Source organism: Hippopotamus amphibius, chromosome 4 (assembly GCF_030028045.1).
Source record: "Hippopotamus amphibius kiboko isolate mHipAmp2 chromosome 4, mHipAmp2.hap2, whole genome shotgun sequence".
Classification (NCBI taxonomy): Eukaryota; Metazoa; Chordata; class Mammalia; order Artiodactyla; family Hippopotamidae; genus Hippopotamus; species Hippopotamus amphibius.
In genome coordinates this window covers 176513923-176539121 of record NC_080189.1, presented here as the reverse complement: position 1 = coordinate 176539121, position 25199 = coordinate 176513923, and the positions used below count along the sequence as shown (strand labels likewise).

The 25199-nt window shown below is 41.9% G+C and overlaps 1 protein-coding gene across 1 annotated transcript; it reads right to left on the bottom strand.

Annotated features, from left to right (window-relative positions):
* Positions 1 to 895: 895 nt before the first annotated feature.
* UBR7 (ubiquitin protein ligase E3 component n-recognin 7) lies at positions 896 to 25140 on the bottom strand. The gene is made up of 11 exons (XM_057732610.1): positions 24925 to 25140; positions 22914 to 23047; positions 22386 to 22446; positions 13189 to 13284; positions 12192 to 12245; positions 11870 to 11975; positions 9534 to 9742; positions 9209 to 9358; positions 8535 to 8697; positions 7463 to 7524; positions 896 to 3173 (listed from the first exon to the last, which is right to left on the bottom strand). The coding sequence occupies exons 1-11, from the start codon at positions 25072 to 25074 to the stop codon at positions 3081 to 3083; spliced, it is 1278 nt and encodes a 425-aa protein (XP_057588593.1). The 5' UTR covers positions 25075 to 25140; the 3' UTR covers positions 896 to 3080.
* Positions 25141 to 25199: the final 59 nt, after the last annotated feature.

Here is a 25199-nt window from a genome sequence, read left to right as displayed (position 1 = left end):
CTGTAGAGAGCACTGCCTTCACCTGAGCTTAACTCACCACAGGCAATGACCGCAGGTGTGAATCGTTTCCAAGGAAGCAAGAGCTGCGGGGAGGCCAAAGATGGGCCTCTACACTGGCTTCTTGGTCTGTTCTGACATTTACTTTTGAAATAATGGCTACCATGGAGGTGGACCTCATCTCTTCCTTGGCCTGTGGCTCCTAGCCCTCTCCCCTGCACATAGCAGGACCTGAACACATTGCAGCAGGTCGCAACCCACACCCATTTCTTTGTTCTCTGTTCATTTAGGCCCCAGTGGGAATTAAGGACCCTCCCTCCTCAGAGGTGTCATAAAGTGGGGGGAGTGAAGGAGCTCTGCCAGTGGTACCTGGGATCAGGCTGCATCATAAAGAATAGCAGGAGAGGGACTTCCCTGGTGGTGCAGGGGTTAAGAATCCGCCTGCCAGTGCAGGGGACATGGGTTTGATCCCTGGTCTGGAAAGATCCCACATGCCAAGGAGCAACTAAGCCCTTGCGCCACAACTACTGAGCCCACGCACCACAACTACTGAAGCCCAAGAGCCTAGAGCCCATGCCCCATAACAAGAGAAGCCACCACAATGAGGAGCCTGCACACCATAATAAACAGTAGCCCCCTCTCACTGCAACTAGAGAAAGCCCGTGTGCAGCAATGAAGACCCAATGCAGCCAACAGATAAATAAATAAATAAAATAAAAAATTAAACAAACAAACAAACAAACAAACAAAAAACAGCAGGAGAGACAGGAAGCAGCCCCTCTGCTGGAGCCAGGCCCCAAGGCGGGCAGAGCCGCTGGAGTGGACTCATTTTCTTACTGCCTGCACAGGGAGGCTGTGGAAACATTTAAATGTGAATAAAAACAATCTGAAAAACCACTATTTCGAATTGGTTTATTTAAATTTTACAGAAACCTGATTAGAGTTAAGTATGTAATTATAAGTCCAGTAACAACTCTACAAAAATGCACGTACAATGCCAGAATTCCTTAAAAGTAACTAATATCATATTCTTGTTTTGCATAAAACATGCATTAATATCAACTGCCACATGTTGGCCAAAATCAGTCTCTACAAGAAGAGACGGTCCAATACAGTCAATAAGAAAACTAGTTTGTGAACAACAGGTAAAAAAAAGAGGTTTTCTGGTCAATGTAAAAGGAACAGTACCTTTCCTAAAACGAGCCCTTCAGCACTGGGTGACTTGTGCTGTGCTGCACAGCAATGCACCGCCTCTGAGACTTGGTCCTGACCTGTCAGAAGAAGGAAGGAACTTTCTGGTCGTTAAATCAAATGTCTGAGAAGGTAGAAACTGTCAGGCCACAGTGGTACACAACTAGTACCACCTTCCAGAGGGGGTTCAAAAATCCTCAGACTTGGAACAGAGTTCCCAAGCTGGGGATGCAAACCATCTGGAAGATGCTGTGAGCTCTCGCCCTGGCCTTTTCACCCTTTCTACGAGGCCAGCGAAGAGCACACAGGCATCTCCTGTGGCCACGAGATCTTCCAGCTCCACATGTCACTCTTTATGAGGATCTGTAATTAGGAGATCTGATGCAGAAAAACATGAGTTGTACTATTTCTTCAAGGCCTTGACTTTCTGTAGGCCTAGTTCACCTTATCCAGGGATCGGTGGGCACTTGTGACTGCTGGACACACAAAAAATATTAATATACACTTGTGGCCCCAAAGCCTCAAATGCTTATAGTCACACACCTCAAAGTGTGTCATATGCTGTCAGGAAAGACCACACTCCTCCAGAGGGAGAGAGCACTGAGGGCTCTTTATCAAAAGGGTTTTCCATACAGACTGAGGGGCTTTAAAGAGATTTCAAACCAACTGAAAGGCCATCCCCTCAAATATGGGGTTTTATACAACATCCCGTGAGGTTCCCCAAGAGAGGCCCTCACAGTCACTGGGGACTCAGCCGTGGACAGTAGCGCTGAGATACATGACGCTCATTATCTGCGCAGCCTCGGGCCTCGTCTGAAATCCCTTCCACACAGTCTGCCTCTCCTAAGACAGGGCACTCACTGCCCTGCTTGCTACAAGTAAGCTAAGCCAGTATCTTTTTTCTTCAGCACAGATTTAAGGGGAAAAATAATTTATTGGGGTTCTAATAACATTTTCTTAACAGAACAATATCAAAATAAGTCTGTTTTTAATACATGCTTATGAATATCCCTGATAATATAAAGAAAGCCAGAGGACTTTGTAAACCACCAAGATTTCACAGGGTAGTACCCGGTCTATTTTCTAGGCAGCAGAGAGGGACTAGGATAATGGCAGATTTTCTCCAGGAAGCCCTGTGAGCACTACAGTACTGAAATTCTAATATTCTAGGGCCAGTAGATTTGTGAATGAAATTTTCACTTTAAATTTATTAGTAACATTTGTAACAAAGGTAGGCTTCCTCGATCCCGGCACCAGCCAATCTCCTTGCCTGTGACAGACACCTAGGCCAGAAAACCATCAGTCCCGGCTACTCCGAAGCTTCGGCCCGGAGGAAGCAAGCTCTGAGATCCCTTCTAAACCATGACCAAACCTCAGAAAACAGGGATGTGGGAGAAGGAGCAGACCAGGCTTGAGGAAGCTTTGACCCAAGGCACCACGATCATAGGGGTGAGGGGACCTACGGAGGTGAGAGCTGACAGGAAGAGAGCTTCACAGAGCAGGCCCTGGAAGACAGCGGCTCTGTGGCCAAGCAGACACACTTGGGAGTTAAAGAATAAATCAGAAAAAAAATCCAGTTTACTTTCTCAAAACCAAATCAAACTTCTTGAAACTTATGAGCAAATAACCCTGGCTGGTAGACTGGGGTGGGGGGCTCAAGTCTGTGGAATGAGTTGCATTTAGCTGAGTCAGAAAGAAGAATGCTGGTTGTGAAATCAGCATAAACATGGTGGCTACTGTCGTTAAGGAGAGTGAAGGAAAGTCAAAGCTGGAGGAGGAGCCCTCTCCAAGCAGAGGACGGAGGAGGACCAAAGGTGAAATATGCCTCTTTTATTCCTGGAACAGTAAGTGGCATCTTCACTGGCCTGGATGAGAAGGCGCCGTTCTCCAGTCTAGCTGCAATAATACTGCATCCCGTCCACTCTTCTTCTCTTTTTTGACTGAAATTCTTCAAAGAACTGCTGAATGTCCTCTCTCTTAACCACCTGTTGATGGAAAGCAAAGATTAGGAAAGGGAACCACATTACATAACTGGTTGTAACATTCACAGTCAAGTCCAACAATATTGCTGATAAGGATTATTTTAATGCATAATTAATTATCCTGTCCCTATTGCATCGATGAGCTCATCCTGGCTCAGAGACTGGCCAGGCAGAGTCACGTGATAGGCAGACAGCACTGGTGTGGAGTGTGGGTTCCACCAGCACCCTCGGTTTCCTCATTAAAACGAGTTGAGGGACTTCCCTGGTGGCACAGTGGATAAGACTCTGCGCTGCCAATGCAGGGGGCCGGGGTTCAATCCCTGGTCAGGGAACTAGATTCCACATGTATGCCACAACTAAGAGTTCACATGCCACAACTAAGGAGCTGGTGAGCTGCAACTAAGGAGCCCACCTGCCACAACTAAGACCTTGCACAACCAAATAAATAAATAAATATTAAAAAAAATAAAAATAAAATGAGATGAAAGCAGCACCCATCTAACAGGGCCATTTGAAGAGCAGATGAGACATAAAGCCTGGAAAACACTGCTTGGCACAGAGTGAGTTCTCAATATTAGCTGAAAAGAAAAGTGGCAGAGCTAGCACGAAAACTGAGGGGCCTAACAGTCCCCTGAGGCCACTGCTCTCCCTCATGACACAGCTGTCTCGGGGATGTCCTTCAGTTCTGCAGAAGCACCCACAGCAAAGTCTGCTGTTTTTTGAGATTTGTGCTCTCTCCTTTACTGAAAAAAAATCCCCAAAACTCTTCCCTCTTCAAGAGTCCAAAATTAAAGATGTTTGCTATATAAAAGGAAAATAATTGGCAAAAACTATGGAAGCAGTACTCTCAGTAAATGGAATATCCATGTTATGCAATAAAAATGAGAAATTTATCTTGTATTTTATCAGAAAAAAAGACTGGAACCTCATACAAAAGTGTTTATGATAGTAGCAAAATAAAATACCAAAAATAAGAAAATAAGGGGAATTATGGATAAAGAAGTAAACCGGGAGGACAAGGGAGGAGTCCCTGCTCACCCCAAGAGTCCGTTCCACAATTGACAGGTTTGTTTATGTGGTTTTTAATTACAAAGGAAACACATTCTTATTATTATAAAGGAGTAAAGGTGGGGCAGGGAGAGGGAGGGAAAGAGAGAAAGAAAAAGAAAGCACTGGAATGCAGTGAGCAAGAGGGAGAAAGAGAGAAAGGGAAGTAAGAAAGAGGACACACACTTGTGTGTAAAGCGAAAACCTCCTTCTGCACTCCCCAGGGATACTCCCCAGCGCGAATATCCCCAGACGGCAGAGACAACCTGAGTTAACTCCCTGGGGTGAGACATGATACTGCCTCATCTTTGAAACGCAAGAATGTCACATTCGGTCAGTACTCTACCTGAATGGCAGCCGATACACCAGTGTCACCGGCACCAAGAGTAAGCTGGGGGTCGACCAGTGAGGAATTAGAACCCCTCACAGACCCAAGACCAACGTGGCTAACACACTCAGAGGCAACCACAGCTCGGAGCTCTGAAGCACCGGGCTTGGGAATGTGCACTTACAAACACCAATAAACAGGATACTGGGGAGTGCCAAGGGGAAGGATCTGTCCCTCGCCTGGATCACAGACATTAAACATGGAAAGGCAATACACGCACATTTCTCTGGCAAGGGTATAGCAGGAGGAGGCCTAAAAGCCCACAAAATAAAGAGTGCGTAATTTTTAGTTTCTAGCCATCTTCAAGTGGTCACAGCCAATTGCAGAGCAGAAATGTTAAAGAATAAATACTCGGGTCCAATAATAAATCATTTTACTGGCTTGTCCTAGAAAATGTGTAGTTTCTAAGCGTTATTTATTTTTTGTTTTTAGTCAGACACAAACATTAAATAAAGGGCAGTCCATCACTTGACAACATTGAGGCCTTATTAGCCTTCTCTTCTGCAGTCAAATACAACCAAAGCAGACAAGCTTTATGACAACTTAAGGTGTTTGTGAAGATCCAGTTAGTAATGTTGAAAACAAACAATAAGAAATATTTTTCTGTCCATTTAAATCATCACATCAGATTAAAAAATTATCTCAGACTCATAAAGAATGGCTCTAGTGTCACAAAGATCCACCTGTCGAAGACACATGTGAAGACTCTGGACAGAATTGTTTCAAATGTGAGTGGAAAAAGACAACATATCTTTTCTTCTTTCACGCGATTTTAAGTGTGTGTGTAATAAAATCAATAAAGAGCACAGCAACCACAAACTACACAAAAGCAGAAGCGAGAGTATGCACTCTGACACAGCTGAAAGACCCTGAACATGCACTAACAGTGCGGACGTTAAACGGTTACACCCATGGACACTCTTAGCTCCAGTGGGAGAGAAGCCTGAGGACGGCACTCGCAACAGAAACGAGAATAACTGTTAAGAGCGTCTGGGAAGCAGGAAAAAAGACGTTCCTAGTGACAGTGAGGAACGTTCTCTAAAAATGAGAAAACCACTTAGGAAGGCTCTTTAACTCTGGCCTTCACAATTCATCTCGCAGGAAGGCAGCACTGCCAGACATCCAGGCAGCTACAAGTTCTTCCCACATTTATGAGCAAGCACTCAGCCGGCAGAGACTTCTTCCAAGAAAGCAAGTCTCCGGGCACGTCCTGAGTGTCCGTCAGACCTGTGTCTGACTTCTTTTGTCTGTCTGGCTATCACAGAGCAAAACATTTACTGTCCAGAAGGACAACCATAGGCCATGAAAAAAAAAAAGTTAAGTGTTGTTTTCTATCTGCCTTTGGAAGATAGAAAAGTATTTTAAAGAAAAAAAGTCCATCGTAAATGTATGAGTAGTAAAGGGCTAAGAAGTATTTGTAAATTCATCTGGAAAGCTATTTTAAAAGGTTACATGGGAATTCCCTGGCAGTCCAGTGGTTAGGACTCTGCTCTTCCACTGCATGGGGCATGGGTTCGATCCCTGGTTGGGGAACTAAGATCCCACATGCCACACAGCCCAAAAGAAAAAAAATAGGGAAAAAAAAAGATTACACATTAAAGAGTTAGTGTCACTCTTAAAAGTATATAGACCCAACTAATCAGCAAGAGAAATATTTTAGCCCCCAATTATAAAGTTCTTTTATTCTAAACTATAGAACCCCAAATCACAGAAATGGGGTCTGGCTTTAATTTTTTCCTTCCTGGTCATTTTTCCTTCTGCCTCCAAAACTCCCTGCTTGAAGGTCAGTACGGCTGATCCAGTGGCCCTCTCCTAAGCTACAACTATTCTCTCCAGGTCCTGGGTGACTGCTCCATCCATCATCTGGAGGGCTGGGAAGGACTCCTGATGTGGCTAATCCATTGGTGCTGCACTAGTATCGATTTTCCATCCCTCTGCCTGCATTAAGCTCTCAGTCATCTTTTTCATCAAAGAAAATGAACCGTGGAAAACAGTAGGAAGGTTCCTCAAAAAACTAAAAATAGAACTACCATATGACCAAGCAATCCCACTACTGGGCATATACCCAGAGAAAACCATAATCTAAAAAGAAACATGTACCATAATGTTCATTGCAGCACTGTTTACAATAGCCAGGACATGGAAGCAACCTAAATGTCCATCAACAGATGAATGGATACAGAGGATGTGGCACATATACATACTACCAAATGTAAAATAGATAGCTAGTGGGAAGCTGCTACAGAACACAGGGAGATCAGCTTGATGCTCTGTGAAGATGTAAAGGGGTGGGATAGGGAGGGTGGGATAGGGAGGGATATATATATACATACAGCTGATTCACTTTGCTGAACAGCAGAAACTAACACAACACTGTAAAGCAATTATACCCCAATAAAGATGACAAAAAAAGTAAAAAAAAAAAAACAACAGGAAAACAAAACAGAAAGAGACTCACAGATATAAAGATCAAACTAGTGGTTACCAGTGGAGAGAGGGAGGGGGAGGGACAAGTTTGGGGTAGCGAAGGGAGGGAATACGGGGATATGTGTATAAAAACAGATGATTGAACTTGGTATACCCCCCAAAAAATAATAAATAAATAAATAAATAAAAGGCATAAACTACTATGTATAAAATAAATAAGCTACAAGAATATATTGCACAGCACAAAGAATATAGCCAATATTTTATAATAACTTTAAATGGAGTATAATCTATAAAAATATTGAATCACTATGTAATACACCTGGAACTAAAATAATACTGTAAATCAACTATACTTCAATAAAAAAAAGAAAAGAAACTTTATTCAAAACATACAAGGCTATGATTAAAATTCTTTAATTCAACTTACTGTGCCTTCATCAGCAAATCTCTTGAGATAGTCTTTCAGTTCTGTCTTCAAGTCATTGTATTCTAAATCAGAACAAAAAAGGACAAACTTTAGATAAGCCATTTGCCTTTAGAAACAAAATGGTCAAAATTTCTTGACCACTGACATCTGAGTATGTTAGTTCAAACTATATTCTTCTTTAAGTGAAATCTGTAAGAAACTTGTTCTCAATTTCTCCCAAATTCCTTCATTTTGACATCTGAGACCCTTTTTCATTAAAAAGCCCTCAAAAAATAGAGAGATCCTCATTCCCAAAAAGATTAGCTAAGAATTTTTTTTTTTAAGTTTCCCATCTCTCTGGAATTCTAGTGCTTGAAATATCTTGGACTTGTCAAACAAGTTTTAAAACTCATGCACTCACTCAACAATCTATATTATGTACAAGGCACCTTGAGGGCTACAAAAATCTTTTAGATGCGGCCTCTATTCTTAAAAAGCTTTTAGTCTAATAAAGGCAAAAGGAAATTAATCAAATAGTTACAAATAAAAGCCAGAAATAATCAATGTCAAAAAAGGGGCACAAAAGTGGTGGCATCTGAGTAGAAACTGGCTGGGCTGGAAATCACTGAAATCAGCTGGGCGTGCCGGGGATAAAAATGTAAAAGCCTGCAATTAAGAGTTTGGGCATGTTTTCCCCTCTAGTGGTTTCCTGTGAACCACTGAAGCATCCTCAAGAACTGTCAAAAAGATGGCATGTAATGTTCAATGAAAATTATCTCAATGGGTGGAAAAAGAAATTGATGTTCTTTTATTCTTTACTCCTACATCTCCCCTTAATCAAAATAGCATGTTATGGTTTCTCAAGCATGTAATTATTCTAGCATGTAACCCTAATTCAATGGAAACAGCAGCTAAATACCCAGCAACATTACAATCAAGCAAGTGTAGGTGAGGCCTACTATACAATTCTAAATTTAAACCATCTTTGTGTTAAATTAAAACAATAGGTGTTAGTTGTCCTCCTTACACATAATTTTTTTAATAGTGAAGGAAACTTCGTGAACTTCATGAATTTTCACAAACAGTTATTTACCACAAATAAGTTCCACTTGCTGGACTCTGTTCATGCTGTTAAGGGTGTCCATTAGAGGGTCTCTCCTGTCAGCTGCCTGGTCAACCTTGCCTTTGTTTTCATAAGCCAGAACTGTGTCATATTCATCTGTCAGGAACAGGACATCTAGATCGCCATACATTTTCTTTAAAAAAATAAAACCAGTATCCCCATTAGAACTGTATGTCATTCTCAGAAAGTCAACCTCATGAGAATCACTAAAAATTTATTGGATTAATATTCAGAAAAACCCGAGCCTTTTAGCAGAGCTACTTGAACTATTTATTCTTTTTGCCCAAATCTCTTTTAGAAATCTCTCAACTTCCCAGTAGATGTTGCATGATCTAAGAGATCTTTATTTAGAAACCACTGACTTACTGTAACTTTCAAGTAATGTGTGTTTCCAAGCAATTCTATGATATAAAAAAGATAAGCTATTTTCCACTGAAATGAAGTAAATAAAAAGTATCGTATCATTCTTAATTTCTTCCATAAGCATTCAGACTGCAAATACTATGTCATAAACTTGCTTAATATAAAAAAATTTTAAGTTCTCTACACTCTAATATCAATTTCATAAATACACTTTTCAGGTGTTCTTATTTTAGGCATCAGTCCACAAAACATACTAACATTGAACTTGATCAGGTACTTACCATACAATCGTTGCAGGTACATAACTTGCTACGCCAGTTCAGGGGCCAATAGGTGGCAGTGTCTTTCTTTATAAACTGCTTAGCTTTAAGCTCCTGAAGTTTGCAGCCAGACTGTGATTCTGTGTCGAGATGCTGATTCTTAAATGCCATCTGAAATTAAATTAAGTTTTGAAGTATGTTTTTTAAATTATCATAGTTTTCATAGTTTAGATTTTGTCAAAGGATTTCTTTAGGCAAAGGGTATAATTGAAACCCAAAGCTATATAGCTTACAGAATTAATTTTGCTTAAGTTTTATTTCTTTTATAGCTCAGATTTCATGTTACCTGGAGATCAGATTCAGAACTAGAGCTGGTACATGGTTCGTTCATCTGCTCTGTTTTAACTTCCTTCTCAGCAGCCTTTCCATGTTCTGGAACATCCTCTCTGAGGGCACTATCTTGATGAGCTCCATTTTCAGGTTTGATAACTTCCTGATCACCTACTCCATCAACATTCAGCACAAACCCATCATCTTCAGCAGTTACTTTGGTTACTGTGGATTCAATGGAAAAAAAAAAAAAAAAAACACCACAAAAACACACACACATCCACAGACCAGTTAGACAATGAAATCACCTAGTCTGATTAAAACATACTTCAGAATCTGGAAAAGGAGAAAGTCAACCTTAATCTCTGGAATAATGAGAAAGAAAATAACACCTTTTTAGGTTATACCTGCCTAATCCAAAGAGTCAAATAAGTGAAAAGATTGTTTAAAAATACCAATCACTATTTAAGCACTTTATATGTAAAAGAGAAAATAAAAATACTATAGATGTTAAAGAAAGAGGGACACCTCAAGAAGCAAGAGGCAGTAGGAAGAGATTTAACTGCAAATACAGGTAGAAGGGTAGTTTTGCAAAAACACCAGCTTTTCTTTATGAGAGAAGGAAATCAGAAAGGGCGCATGTAGAGACAAAAATACTGTGAGGGAGAGAAGAGAAATGCTAAGAGAACTCACATTGCATGACGGCACTTCAGTTTAGTAGGAAATGAGGCCATCTGCTGACAGGGAAGGAAATGAAGGAGGGGAGAGGATAACAGTTAAGAAAACCTGATGAATCAAAAATAAATTCAGGTCCAGCAGAAAGTGAGATTTAATTGGAAAGGGTATGAACAGAAAGAGGGCACCCCAAGTTTGAAACTTTGAGACAAGTCAAAAATGTCTGATGCTGCTTTGTGGTTTGTATGGTGAACTGTACCCTAAAGTTGAGAAGGGCAAGAAATTATGAGGCCAGAGCAGCAGACACTATGAGTAACTGCCACTTTAAAAATAAATTAAAGGGCTTCCTAGGTGGCACAGTGGTTGAGAATCCGCCTGCCAATGCAGGGGACCCGGGTTCGATCCCTGCTGCAGGAAGATCCCACATGCCGTGGAGCAACTAAACGCATGTGCCACAACTATTGAGCCTGCGCTTTAGAGCCTGTGAGCCACAACTATTGAGCCCATGTGCTGCAACTACTGAAGCCCATGTGCCTAGAGCCCATGCTCTGCAACAAGAGAAGCCATGGCAATGAGGAGCCCGCGCACCACAACGAAGAGTAGCCTCCACTCACCGCAACTAAAAAGAAAGCCTGTGCACAGCAAAAAAGACCGAACACAGCCAATAAAATAAATAAATTTATAAAATAAATAAATAAATAAAGTAATTAATTAAAATGCCCATCAACAGATGAATGGATAAAGAAGATGTGGCACATATATACAGTGGAATATTACTCGGCCATAAAAAGGAACGAAACTGAGTCATTTGTAGTGATGTGGATGGACCTAGAGTCTGTCATACAGAGCGAAGTAAGTCAGAAAGAGAAAAATATTGTATATTAACACATATATATGGAATCTAAAAAATGGTACTGATGAACCTATTTGCAGGGCAGGAAAAGAGACAGATGTAGAGAATGGACTTGTGGATGGTGGGGGTGGGGAAGGGGAGGGTGGAACGAACTGAGAGTAGCACTGACATGTATACACTACCATGTGTAAAACAGATAGCTAGTAGGAAGCTGATGTACAGCATAGGGAGCTCAGCTCAGTTCTCTGTGATGACTAGATGGGTGGGATAGGGAGGATGAGAGGGAGGTTCAAGAGGGAGGGGATATATGTATAAATATAGCTGATTCACTCTGTTGTACAGCAAAAACAACACAACACTGTAAAGCAAATATACTCCAATAAAATAAGTAAACAAATACATACAGCAATACAAATAAAATAAAATATTTAAGCCTCAAGAACATTCATTGCTGATTACTGGCATTAGATGACAAAGTGTACCAACCACCTCCCCTCCCAACCAATAGTATGTCTCACATTTAAGAACAATGTTTATCTGTTTATCTTTCAAAATCCCATTCAAAACTGCTTCCTCCATTTTCTCTAATTCTGGTCTCATCCACACTGCATCATGCCATTTAAGTACAAATTTGTTCTTGGTAATCTCCCAACCTATCTATAAGCATCTTGTGGAGAAGGAACAGATCTTATATTTCTTTCTGCAGAGACCAGTTAAAAATAGTTGATAAAAACTATGTACTGAACATACTGATTGCACTGAATCGAGCCATACTGAACATACAGCACAAGCTGGTGACACACCAACTCCACAGAGACACTTACCTGCCAGGTGTGCAGCATAAGCCCACAAGAAAGAACAGCGTTTCATGCACGCCTGGCACACCATCTCTTGGAAATCCCCACTCTCAGGGGGAGTGGCACCAAGATGCTGTGGACACAGAAAACCAGATATTCTCCTTGTGATCACCAAATTGTCCAAAAGGCTCATTATCTTATAAAATATTACAATAGCACACTGATCGTATCTTTACACTGTATTTTCAGAAGAGTAATTATAATGTGAACTATAAAACAATTCCAAAAGACAAGATCTTTTCTCTTGTAAAGACAATGGCTTTAAAAGGTAGAAAGAAGCTCTCCTTACCCGTCCATGGAACCAGTCTTCACAGACCACACACTGGATCATCTCATCTGGAATCTAACACAGGAAAGCAGTTTGCTTGTTAATGATTACAGTGAATTCTGGGGTGCCACAGTGAATTTGGCACACATTAGAATCAGATATTAAATAATTCTCTACCAATTCTGTAGGACTTCTGTCCACACGCCAGAAGTCAAGGGGGCAGGGAGAAACAGCAATTCAAGGGGCCAAGAAGTTCATTCTCCATGAACAGGTGTTACAGAAGGATTACATGGAGATAAGCACTTTGTAAGCAGTTATCAAAACTTTCATATCAGTTACTTAATATCTGATTCCCAAAAAACTTTATAAAATTAGCAACGTATTCTCATTTCATACATAAACCCAGGCCCAGGGAGGTAATGTGAATTGCAGCGAGTTGCAGAAGTGAATGTACAGAATTTTCACTTTTTGTCAAAAGAAAGGGAAACTAGAAATTAAAACACACATTCATTCACTTATATGTGCAGAGAAAAAGGTCTAAAGATACATACACCGAAAAGTGTTAACAGTGGTATGTCTGGGAGATAAGAAGGTATAGGAGTGAGGAAGAAGAAAAATTCTTTTAAAATTTTGTGTATAATTCTAATTGAAATTTTTAAGAGGATCCTGTTTGTACACGCTATTTCTTTCCTTCCAGGGATGCAAGATGTTGAAGGTCATTTTTTGGAAAGTATTTGGGAGAATGGAGCAAACAGGCAGGCAAAGAGGAGGAGGAAGGAAAAAGTTCTGGCCTTGAGAAAATCCTGTCCAATATTTCATTCTCGGGATGTAAGAATGAGAATAGTTGGGATCTATACTAGCTGTAGCTCCAGCCCAGATTTATAAGAAGGGATAAATCTAGAATCCTTTCACAATCCCCAAATTCCTGCTGAACGGCTAAAGGGCCAAATACGACAAGAGGCTGAAGAGTGAAGGCTAGAGACAACACAGTCCCAGTGCTAACCTCCAAACCTCTTACCTCATCTTCAGGATCAGGATAAGGTCTCTTGCAAATGCAGTACAATCCAAAAAAGTTGTCATTGTACTTATTGCCAGAATTTATCTTTGCTTTGTCCTGAAAAATATTAATTTCAATATATAATATGGTCTACCTTTATATGTGTGCACTAAATATCTTCCCCCCAGAAGCTGGTCTTCTTTTTTTTTTAATTAATTAATTAATTTTTGTGTGTGTGGCTATGTTGGGTCTTTGTTGCTGCACCCGGGGTTTCTCTAGCTGTGCCGACTACTCTTCGTTGTGGTGTGCGGGCTTCTCATTGCAGTGGCTTCTCTTGTTGCGAAGCATGGGCTCTAGGCGCATGGGCTTCAGTAGTTGTGGCACTCAAGCTCAGCAGTTGTGGCTCACGGGCTCTAGAGCGCAAGCTCAGCAGTTGTGGCACACCGGCTTAGTTGCTCTGCGGCACGTGGGATCTTTCCAGACCAGGGATCGAACCCGTGTCTCCTGCATTAGCGGGCAGATTCTTAATCATTGTACCACCAGGGAAGTCCCCAGAAACTGATCATTAACTTAAGTACAAAGGAAAAAAATTCATTCCTATTAAAAGGATACTTTTCCCAGGATATAGGGAAAAAATAAAATTTATTTTCTATACCTTCTTTGTAGCAACTGGAGGAAAACGAATAATAAATATTAATTATCAACCTATGTAAGCTGACATTGGCCTAGAATTTCAAAAGACTTCTTAATGCCCATCTGTGGTAACCAAAGCCCCCAGCTTACTAGGAGGTAAAAAGCAGGCCAGGAAAATGTCTAAAAATAATCTTTGAAGGAGGGAAAAGGCATGAAGTTTTAGCAATTTATATTCAATTTATGATTAAACAATGTAAAGTCCCTTATTTTCTCTTTCATTTCTGTTTTTTCATTGAAAGCATATAAGCATAGTTTTTACTATCCAAAAAGCAGTGAAAAACTTCTGAATGAACATAACCCACTCATTATTACCAAGTTTTATTTATTCAGGTTTTTTTTTTATTGGAGTATGGTTGCTTTACAATGCTGTGTGTTAGCCTCCACTGCACAACAAAATAATCAGCCACACACATACACATATCCCCTCCCTTTTGGACTTCCCTCCCATTTAGGTCACCACAGTGCACCAGGTCTCACAGTACGTTCCCATTAGTTGTCTATTTTATACATACTATCAATAATGATATTGTGGAATCTGCCTGCCAGGGCAGAGTCAAGATGGTGGCATGGTAAGGCGCCAAGATCGCGTCTCTCCACAAATACATCAGTTGCTGGAGGCTGGCGGGGGACCTGAGGCCCAAGGAGACCGGGGGAACCCCAGAGCAACCGGGTAGGACCTGGGGGAAGTCAGGGGGATGGGGGAGGGGAATTTGGATGGGACCGGCGCCCCTGGGGGGTGGCTGGGTAATGGGGGAGGTTCCCGCCTGGAGAGACCCTTGGGGGCTGGGGAGATCCAAAACCACATCTGGGTTTCTCCCACCCTGGAGGCCAGGAGGCCTGCTGAGCTCAAGGGCATGGGAGCCTGCTGGGCTCCCCAGGGGGACCCTCCACCCTCGAAGGCCCCCCCTGGGCTGCCTGGGTCCTGGGGGTGTGGGAGGGAGGGAGGAGGGGCAAGGAGGTGGAGAGGCGGGCCGACTGGTGATGGCGGGGGCTTTGAGATCGGGGGACAGGGAGGCGAGAGGGCATTATACCTACCCTTTTGGCCAGGGAGGCCGACTGGGCTCCCGGGCTTAGTCCTTCACTCTCTGGGCCCCCCTCTGGTATGTGGGTCCTGGGGGCATGGGGAGGAGGGAGATGCGGGGGTGGGAGGAAGAGAGGCAGACAGTGGGGGTGGGAAGGGATTTCTCCAGGTCAGAAGAATAGGGGAGGCGCCGCCGGGTATTTCTTCCTGGCGGTCCTCCACCTTCCAAGGCCCCTCCGGCCGTTGGTCCTAGAAGTACAGGAGGGAAGCGGTGGGGAGAAGAAGAGAGGCGGAAGGGGGGAGGGACCCTCTGGGATCAGAGGATCGGGGGAGGAGCGCAAGGCATTTCTGCTACCTACTGGCCCGGGAAGCCTGCTGGGCTCCTGGGCCTGGTCTCCAACTCTCCAGGGTCCCGGGGGCGTAGGAGCATGGCAGGGGAAGAGAAAGAGAGGCAGACGGGTAGTGGGACGTTCCAGGATCAGAGGACCAGGGGAGGTGTGGAGGACCTTTCCCCTGCCCACTTGGGCCTGGCAGGCCTGCTGGGCTCCCGAGTCTGGTCCCTTGGTCTCTGGGGCCCTCTCCGACTGAGTGGGTCATACAGGCGTGGGAAGGAGGGAGGAGGGAGAAGAGGAAGAGAGGCAGACAGTGGCGGGGGGGAACTTGCAGAACCGGAGGATCAGGGGAGATGCTGTGGGAAATCTCCCTACCCACTTGGCACCGGGAGGCCTGTTGTGCCAGGCCTGGTCTTCAGTCCTCCAGGGGCCCCTCTAAGTCTCACTGGTCCTAGGGGTGTAGAAGGAAAGCAGGGGAGAAGAGGAGAGGTGGGCAGGGGAGGGGACCTTCTGGGATCAGAGGATCAAGGGAGGCAGAGAAGGTATTTACCCTGCCCACTAGCTCTGGGAAGCCTGTTAGGCTCACAGACCTGGTCTTTCACACTCCAGGACCCCCTCCAGCTGCTTGGGACCTAGGAGAGTTGGGGGCAGGGGAGAGGAAGAGAGGCAGACAGGGACCCTATGAGACTGGGAGATCTGGGGAAGTGCCGCAGGCGTTACCCTAGCCCAGTTGGCCCTGGGAAGCCTATTGGGTGTCAGAGTCTGGTCTCCTGCCTTCCAGTGCCCCCTCCAGCTGTGAGGGTCCTAGGGGAATAGGAGGGAGGGGGTGAGGAAGAAGAGAACCCAAGGGGGAGGGACCCTCTGAGACTGGAGGACTAGGGGAGGAGCCTAGCATTTCTCCCACCAACTTGGGCCCAGGGAGCCTGTGGGGTACCTGGACCTGGTCCTTTGCCCCCAGGACCAGAGGCATTCCTGGGCCCCTCTGCCTCATTGGGCCTAAACCCCATTCCCCACCACCCCCAGGGCCTTTTCTAAGTGTAAGCCCTGCCCATTGCCTAAATCTGCCCCTGGTCTAAGCCCCGCCCCCACAGCCAAGGCCTTTTCTGGCTTTTTTTCCTTTTTTAATTTCTTTTTCTTTCTCTTTCTTCCCACCTCCTCACTTTGGCTATTGCAGTTGTTTCACCTTCCAGTTGTTGCTCCATCTATTTTTTTTTAAATTTTTTCTAACACATCTGTTAGTATCCTATTCTTATCATATTTTTTATCTTACTATTGTTCTGCTGTTCTTCTACTTTTTTTTTTTTTTTAATTTTTTTCGTTTTCCTGCTCCACACGGCTTGTGGCATCTTGATTCACAAGCCCAGGGTCAGGTCTGAGCTCCTGAGGTGGGAGCTCTGAGTCCAAAACACTGGACTAACAGGGAAATCCAGTTCCCAGGGAATATTCATCAGAGTGAGGTCTCCCAGAGGTTCTCACCTCAACACCAAGACCCAGCTATACTCAACAGCCTACAAACTCCAGTGCTTGAGACATCAGGCCAAACACCCAGTGGGACAGGAACACAATCCCGCCCATCCAAAGTGGGGGGAAAATGAGTCAACAAAAAAATATGTCACAGATGAAGGAACATGGTAAAAATACACAAGACCAAATAAATGAAGAGGAAAGAGGAAAATTGCCTGAAAAAGAATTCAGAGTAATGATAGTAAAGATGATCCAAAATCTGGATAACAAAATAGAGAAAATACAAGAAACAGTTAATAAAGACTCAGAAGAACTAAAGAGCAAACAAACAGTAATGGACAACAAAATAACCGAAATTAAAAATACTCTAGATGGTATAAACAGCAGAATAATGGAGGCAGAAGAATGAATAAGTGAGTTGGAAGACAGAATGGGGGAAATAACTGCCACAGAGCAGGAAAAAGAAAAAAGAATAAAAAGAATGGAAGACAGTCTCAGAGACCTTGGTGACAACATTAAGCTCACCAACATTTGAATCATAGGCATCCCAGAAGAAGAAGAAAAAAAGAAAGGGTCTGAGAAAATACTGGAAGAGGTTATACTGGAAAATTTCCCCAACATGGGAAAGGAAATAATTAATCAAGTCCAAGAAGTACAGAGAGTCCCATACAGAATAAACCAAGGAGAAATACACCGAGGCACATATTAATCAAACTAACAAAAATTAAACACAAAGAAAAAATATTAAAAGCAGCAAGAGAAAAGCAACAAATAACATATAAGGGAAAACCCATAAGGATAACAGCTGACCTTTCTCCAGAAACTCTGCAGGCCAGAAGGGAGTGGCAGGATACACTGAAAGTCGTGAGAGAGAAAAACCTATAGCCAAGAATACTCTACTCAGCAAGAATCTCATTCAGATTTGATGGAGAAATCAAAAGCTTTACAGACAAGCAAAAGTTAAGAGAATTCAGCACCACCAAACCAGCCTTACAACAATTGCTAAAGGAACTGTTCTAAGCAGGAAACACAAGAGAAGGAAAAGACCTACAAAACAAACCCAAAACAATTAAGAAAATGGTAATAGGAACATACATGTCAATAATCACCTTAAATGTAAATGGATTAAATGCTCCAACCAAAAGACACAGACTGGCTGAATGGATACAAAAACAAGACCCTTACATATGCTGCCTACAAGAAACCCACTTCAGATCAAGGGACACATATAGACTGAAAGTAAGGGGATGGAAAAAGATATTCCATGCAAGTGGAAGTCAAAAGAAAGCTGGAGTAGCAATACTCATATCAGACAAAACAGACTTTAAAGGAAAGACTATTACAAGAGACAAGGAAGGGCACTACATAATGATCAAGGGATCAATCCAAGAAGAACATATAACAATTGTAAATATCTATGCACCCAACACAGGAGCACCTCAATACGTAAGGCAAATGCTAACAGCCATAAAAGGGGAAATCGACAGTAACATAATAACAGTAGGAGGCTTTAACACCCCACTTACATCAATGGACAGATCATCCAAACAGAAAATAAATAAGGACACACAAGCTTTAAATGACACATGAGACCATCTCAACTTAATTGATATTTATAGGACATTCCATCCAAAAACTACAGAATACACTTTCTTCTCAAGTGCATACGGAACATGCTACAGGATAGATCACATCTTGGGTCACAAATCAAGCCTTGGTAAATTCAAGAAAACTGAAATCATATCAAGCATTTTCTCTGACCACAATGCCATGAGACTAGATATCAATTACCGGAAAAAACTGTAAAAAATACAAACACATGGAGGCTAAACAATACGCTATTAAACAACCAAGAAATCACTGAAGAAACCAAAGAGTAAATCAAAAAATACCTAGAAACAAATGACAATGAAAACACAACCCAAAACCTATGGGATACAGCAAAACCAGTTCTAAGAGGGAAGTTTATAGCAATACAGTTCTACCTCAAGAAACAAGAAAAATATCAAATAAACAACTTAACCTTACACCTAAAACAATTAGAAAAAGAAGAACAAAAAAACCTCAAAGTGAGCAGAAGGAAAGAAATTATAAAGATCAGATCAGAAATAAATGAAAAAGAAATGAAGGAAACAATAGCAAAGATCAATAAAACTAAAAGCTGGTTCTTTGAGAAGATAAACAAAATGATAAACCATTAGCCAGACTCATCAGGAAAAAAAGGGAGAAGATGCAAATCAACAGAATTAGAAATCAAAAAGGAGAAATAACAACAGACACCGCAGAAATACAAAAGATCATGAGAGACTACTACAAGCAACTATATGCCAACAAATTGGATAACCTAGAAGAAATGGATAAATTCTTAGAAAAGTGCAATCTTCAAGACTGAACCAGGAAGAAATAGAAAATATGAACAGACCAATCACAAGTACGGAAATTGAGACTGTGATTAAAAATCTCCCAACAAACAAAAGCCCAGGGCCAGATAGATTCACAGGTGAATTCTATCAAACATTTAGAGAAGAGCTAACACCTATCCTTCTCAAACTCTACCAAAATGTAGCAGAAGGAGGAACACTTCTAAACTCATTCTATGAGGCCACCATCACCCTGATACCAAAACCAGGCAAAGGTGTCACAAAAAAAGAAAATTACAGGCCAGTATCACTGATGAATATAAATGCAAAAATCCTCAACAAAGTACTAGCTAACCGAATCCAACAGCACATTAAAAAGATCACACACCATGATCAAGTGGGGTTTATACCTGGGATGCAAGGATTCTTCAATATATGCAAATCAATCAATGTGATACAGCATATCAACAAATCGAAGGATAAAAACCATATGATGACCTCAATAGATGCGGAAAAAGCTTTTGACAAAATTCAACATCCATTTATGATAAAAACTCTCCAGAAAATGGGCATATAAGGCAATTACCTCAACAAAATAAAAGCCATATACAAGAAACCAACATCGTTCTAAATGGTGAAAAACTGAAAGCATTCCCTCTAAGAACAGGAAAAGGACAAGGGTGTCCACTCTCACCATTATTATTCAACATAGTTTTGGAAGTGTTAGCCACAGCAATCAGAGAAGAAAATGAAATAAAAGGAATCCAGATTGGAAAAGAAGAAGTAAAACTGTCACTCTTTGCAGATGACATGATGTTATACATAGAAAACCCTAAAGATTCTACCAGAAAACTGCTAGCACTAATCAATGAATTTAGTAAAGTAGCAGGATACAAAATTAATGCACAGAAACCTCTTGCATTCCTATACACTAACAATGGAAGAGCAGAAAGAGAAATTAAGGAAACTCTCCCATTTACCACTGCAACAAAAAGAATAAAATACCTAGGAATAAACCTAACTAAGGAGGCAAAAGACCTGTACGCAGAAAACTATAAGACACTGATGAAAGAAATCAAAGACGATACAAACAGATGGAGAGACATACCATGTTCTTGGATTGGAAGAATCAATATTGTGAAAATGACTATCCTACCCAAAGCAATTTACAGATTCAATGCAATCCCTATCAAATTACCAATGGCATTTTTCACAGAACTAGAACAAGAAATCTTAAGATTTGTATGGATATGCAAAAGACCCTGAAGAGCCAAATAAATCTTGAGAAGGAAAGACGGAGTTGGTGGAATTAGGCTTCCTGACTAAAAACTATACTACAAGGCTACAGTGATCAAGACAGTTTGGTACTGGCACAAAAATAGAAAGGAAGATCAATGGAACAGAACAGAGAACCCAGAGGTAAACCCACACACGGGCACCTTATCTTTGACAAAGGAGGCAAGAATATACAATGGAAAAAAGACAGCCTCTTCAATAAGTGGTGCTGGGAAAATTGGACAGCTACATGTAAAAGAATGAAATTAGAACACTTCCTAACACCATAAACTCAAAATGGATTAAAGACCTACATGTAAGGCCAGACACTATAAAATTCCTAGAGGAAAACATAGGCAGAACACTCTATGACATACATCAAAGCAAGATCCTTTCTGACTCACCTCCTAGAATAATGGAAATAAAATCAAGAATAAACAAATGGGACCTAATGAAACTTAAAAGCTTTTGCACAGTGAAAGGAACCATAAACAAGACAAAAAGACAACCCTTAGAATGGGAGAAAATACTTGCCAACAAAGCAAAGGACAAAGGATTAATCTCCAAAATATATAAGCCGCTCATGCAGCTTAATACCAAAAAAGCAAATAACCCAATCCACAAATGGGCGGAAAACCTAAATAGACACTTCTCCAAAGAAGACATGCAGATGGCTAACAAACATGAAAAGATGCTCAACATCACTAATCATTAGAGAAACGCGAGTCAAAGTCACGATGAGGTATCACCTCACACCGGTCAGAATGGCCATCATCAAAAAATCTAGAAACAATAAATGTTGGAGAGGGTGTGGAGAAAAGGGAACTCTCCTGCACTGTTGGTGGGAATGTAAGTTGGTACAGCCACTATGGAAAACAGTTTGGAGGTTCCTTAAAAAACTAAAAATGGAACTACCATATGACCCAAGTAATCCCACTACTGGGCATCTACCCAGAGAAAACCATAATTCAAAAAGAAACATGTACCATAATGTTCATTGCAGCACTATTTACAACAGCCAGGACATGGAAGCAACCTAAATGCCCATTAACAGATGAATGGATAAAGAAGACGTGGCACATGTATACAATGGAATACTCCTCAGCCATAAAAAGGAATGAAATTGAGTTATTTGTAGTGAGGAGGATGGACCTAGAGACTGTCATACAGAGTGAAGTAAGCCAGAAAGAGAAAAACAAATACCGTATGCTAACTCATATATATGGAATCTAAAAAAATGGTACTGATGAACCCAATGACAGGGCAAGAATAAAGATGCAGATGTAGAGAATGGACTTGAGGACATGGGGCTGGGGGGGTGGGGGGCAAAGGGGAAACTGGGACGAACTGAGAGAGGAGCATAGACATAGATACACTACCAAATGTAAAATAGATAGCTAGTGGGACATTGCTGTATAACAAAGGGAGAGGAACTCGATGATGGGTGATGCTTTAGAAGGTCAGGACAGGGAGGGTGGGAGGGAGGCTCGGGAGGGAGGGGATATGGGGATATGTGTATAAATACAGCTGATTGACTTTGGTGTACCTCAAAAACTGGTACAAGAGTGTAAAGCAATTATATTCCAATAAAGAGCTTAAAAAAGAATAACGATATTGTGTATCAATATCAATTGATATTGATATCTATTTTATACATACTATCAATAATGTATATGTGTCAATCCCAGTCTCTAAATTTCTCCCACTCCACCCCTTCCCCCACCCCTTATCCATACATTGTTCTCTGGTCTGCGTTATTTATTCAGTTTTTAAAGTCATCCCCTTTGCTTCAAAAGCCTTAAAGCATGAGCACAATCAACTTAATTAAACCTGAATCACTTTAGAACATTCCCCCCAAAACCTTTCATATTAATTACAATTTCTACTGCAGGCTCTAAACAGGTTACTGTTTTCCAACAAGTAAAAAATGGGGTACAGGCTAATACTGCTTTGACCATTTACAAAGAATAAGCATAAGAACTTCCTTTTTGGAAAACACTTGGTTTTTATCCACTCGGACAAATATCAATCTCAGCTACTTTTCATGTGTTTATAGTTACAGTGCTTACTTACAGGAAATAATTTGCAATCCAAATTTTTAAACTTGCTATTTCCACAATCACAACGAAAATTTCTGAAACAAAGGAGGAAGAGTCAATTTAAATTCTTCTTTTAAATCTAATGACTTACTCTTTAATTCATGTCATAGCCTCTTTCCTTTTAACTGGCTTCTAGGATCTAAAAAGTGGCCTTGGTTGTTGTTTACGTATTCAATCCAGAATTTCTCCAAGCACATAACAATAAAAGATTTGATAATTCTAGAAATTAACATGCATAAAGACAAATATCTATATCACACACACATACACAAAATAAAATAATGGCAGAGCAGCAGGACTAGTCTGAGTTTGCAACCATAGTTATATTTTAAAAGGCCCTCTGGAAAAACTGCTCTCTCCAATTATATTATATAAAAACACACTAAATTTTACCAGTGCACAACTACTCTGAATGCAAAAACAAAATTAAGGAAAAAAAGTGCAGGTGGAAAAGAATCTAAACATTTGAAAAGCATTCAGCATCGATCTCTGACCGTTTTACCTTTTTGTGTAGAGCTCAAATAGTTTATGACTTCCATGACATTCATAACTGCAAGCCAGGCAAATTCCTGCTGGTTCTTCTCCCTCTGGGGTGCAGGTACTACAGGCATACAGTGCTTGTCTCTTTACAGAGCCCTAAAAGACAGCCCCAAAATGGAAAAAGAGACAGAAAAAAACTGATGAAACATGGCAGAGTGACCTAATGCCCATTCTATGATCTGAGAAATAATTGAAATCAGATTATCTGTGGTCAAGATCTTCCTGTAAGAAACACTGAGATTTACAAAAAAGCTTTTTCAACAGAATACCAAAACACTGTAGCATGTTTCATGCACTAGTGGTTATTTTCATATAATTTTTTCTTAAGGTGATAGAAGTTTAATATTTTCAGTCAGCTATGAATAAGCTGGTCTGCTTAGTCATTTTAAACCATAAAAATATAAGAGAATGTAAGTTTATGTAAGTAATGATCATGCTTAATTTTGGAAAATGCTTGTGATTCCACCAAAGAGAAAACCAATGCATTAAACAAATTCCTGTGATTTTTAGATATATGCTATAGTATTTAGGGATGCAGTGTCATGGTCTGCAACTCATTTTCAAACGGTTCAGGAAAAAAGAAAAAAGAAAGTATTACAATGAAGAGGTAAAAGATAAATGTAACAAGTTAAAAAGTGAATTTACGTGAAGGTACACAGGTGTTCATAAAATTAATCTTTCAGCTTATCTGTAGTCCTGAAATGTTTCAAAATAAAAAGCTGAAAGAAAAACAAGCAAATCCTGATAATGGTTACCCTCTTCTGGGAAGAAGGGAGACACAAAGAAGCTTCTGGGATGCAGGTAACGCTCTATTTGTTGATCTGGATAGTACATGCCTGCATGTGTTTCTGTTTTTGATTTCCCAAGACATACATGGTTTGTGCACTTTCCCACATACTTTACTACAATAAAAAAAATTTAAGGAAGTCTGTTTCAAACACCTAACTACATTTCAAAAATAACTTACATACAGGCTCTTTTAAAGAAGGAAAGCAGAGAAAAACTTGTTTCAGTGGTGACCAAAGGTTTTTAAATACAGCGAACATTAAATACATCTGATACAAGGTGTATTAAAAAATCTAACCACTTTGCAGTGTAAACTCAACTGGTCAACGATGACAACTAGTATTATGATCTCAATCCACAGCACATAATGACCCCAAATCTCTCTCCCCATCCTCCAGCGTTGCACTCCACCCTCCTGGAAGGTAACCTTTTTCCCGCTACCGATTCTCACGTCTTATTAGCTTTCTTCTACCCACCTTTCTCCATTTTTGTACCTAGAAATATATGATGAGTCACCAAACACTACATCACACCCCCTCAAATCCTTGTTCACAACATCTTCCAAATGCCTTCTCTCCTTCCCTCCCCTCCTTTGCCAGTGCCACCAGCTGCTCAGTTCCGGTCTGTCCCCTTGGGGGGGCACATTGCAGACAGACGCGATGCTTGCTTCCTCTCGCCAAAAAACCAGCTAGCACTTGTCAAACTAAACTGCAGAAGAACCAGCTGTCCAGCAGCCCAGCCCACGCGGGGAGATTTTCAAATCAAGAGGTGCTTCCTTTAACTCTGTTTTGACGCTTCCATTCGATTCCTAATAAATACTCGGAGAATAGGGAAAGTAGGGACAAAGATGTCTGGATGTGAGAAGTCACGGGGATGGTTTTGTGAAAAGCAGCCGAGGCGCCGAGAAGAGAAGGGAAAGGAAGGAAAGAGCAGCTGCTCCAGGGCCAAAGCCTGGGGACTCGCGGGGGGCCGGACGGAGGAAGACGAGAAAGGAAGGGAGCCCTGCCGGACACAGGCTGAGGAAGGGGAATAGGGCAGCTGGGCCTGCGATGGGGAGACCGACGACGAACAGCGGCCCCGGCCCACCACAGGGTGCCGGCCGCGGCAGGCGGGAAGAGGGTAAGTCCGGCGGGGAAGGGGAGGTTCAGAGGAGCCCGGGAGAGGCGAGGCCCGGGCCGCGCGCCCACCTGCGAGTAGGAGCACTTCTCCGAGTCGCTGCCACCCAGTACGGCGCAAGCCTCGTTCTCCAGCTCCTCGTCCTCCTCAAGTACGTCGACCAACGATACCACGGGCTCCAGCTCCGATTGCCGCCCACAGGGCTCCTCGGCTCCCGCCATCCTCAACTGTCAGCCGGCCCGCTGCTCGGCCCCGGCGGAGGCGGGAAAAGCGGCCGCGAGGGGCGGGGCCGGAGGAGGCGGGGCCGCAGTGCCAGCGCCAATCCCAAAGACGGGGAGAGGAGGAA

What these genes read in the sequence shown, in the direction of transcription:
- UBR7 (XM_057732610.1), bottom strand. Translation starts at nt 25,074, where the DNA reads ATGGCGGGAGCCGAGGAGCCCTGTGGGCGGCAATCGGAGCTGGAGCCC. An exon ending in AGAAGTGCTCCTACTCGCAG is followed by an intron (nt 23,048 to 24,924) that starts GTGGGCGCGCGG and finishes GCTGTCTTTTAG; the next exon opens with GGCTCTGTAAAGAGACAAGC. An exon ending in AAGACTGGTTCCATGGACGG is followed by an intron (nt 11,976 to 12,191) that starts GTAAGGAGAGCT and finishes CTGTGTCCACAG; the next exon opens with CATCTTGGTGCCACTCCCCC.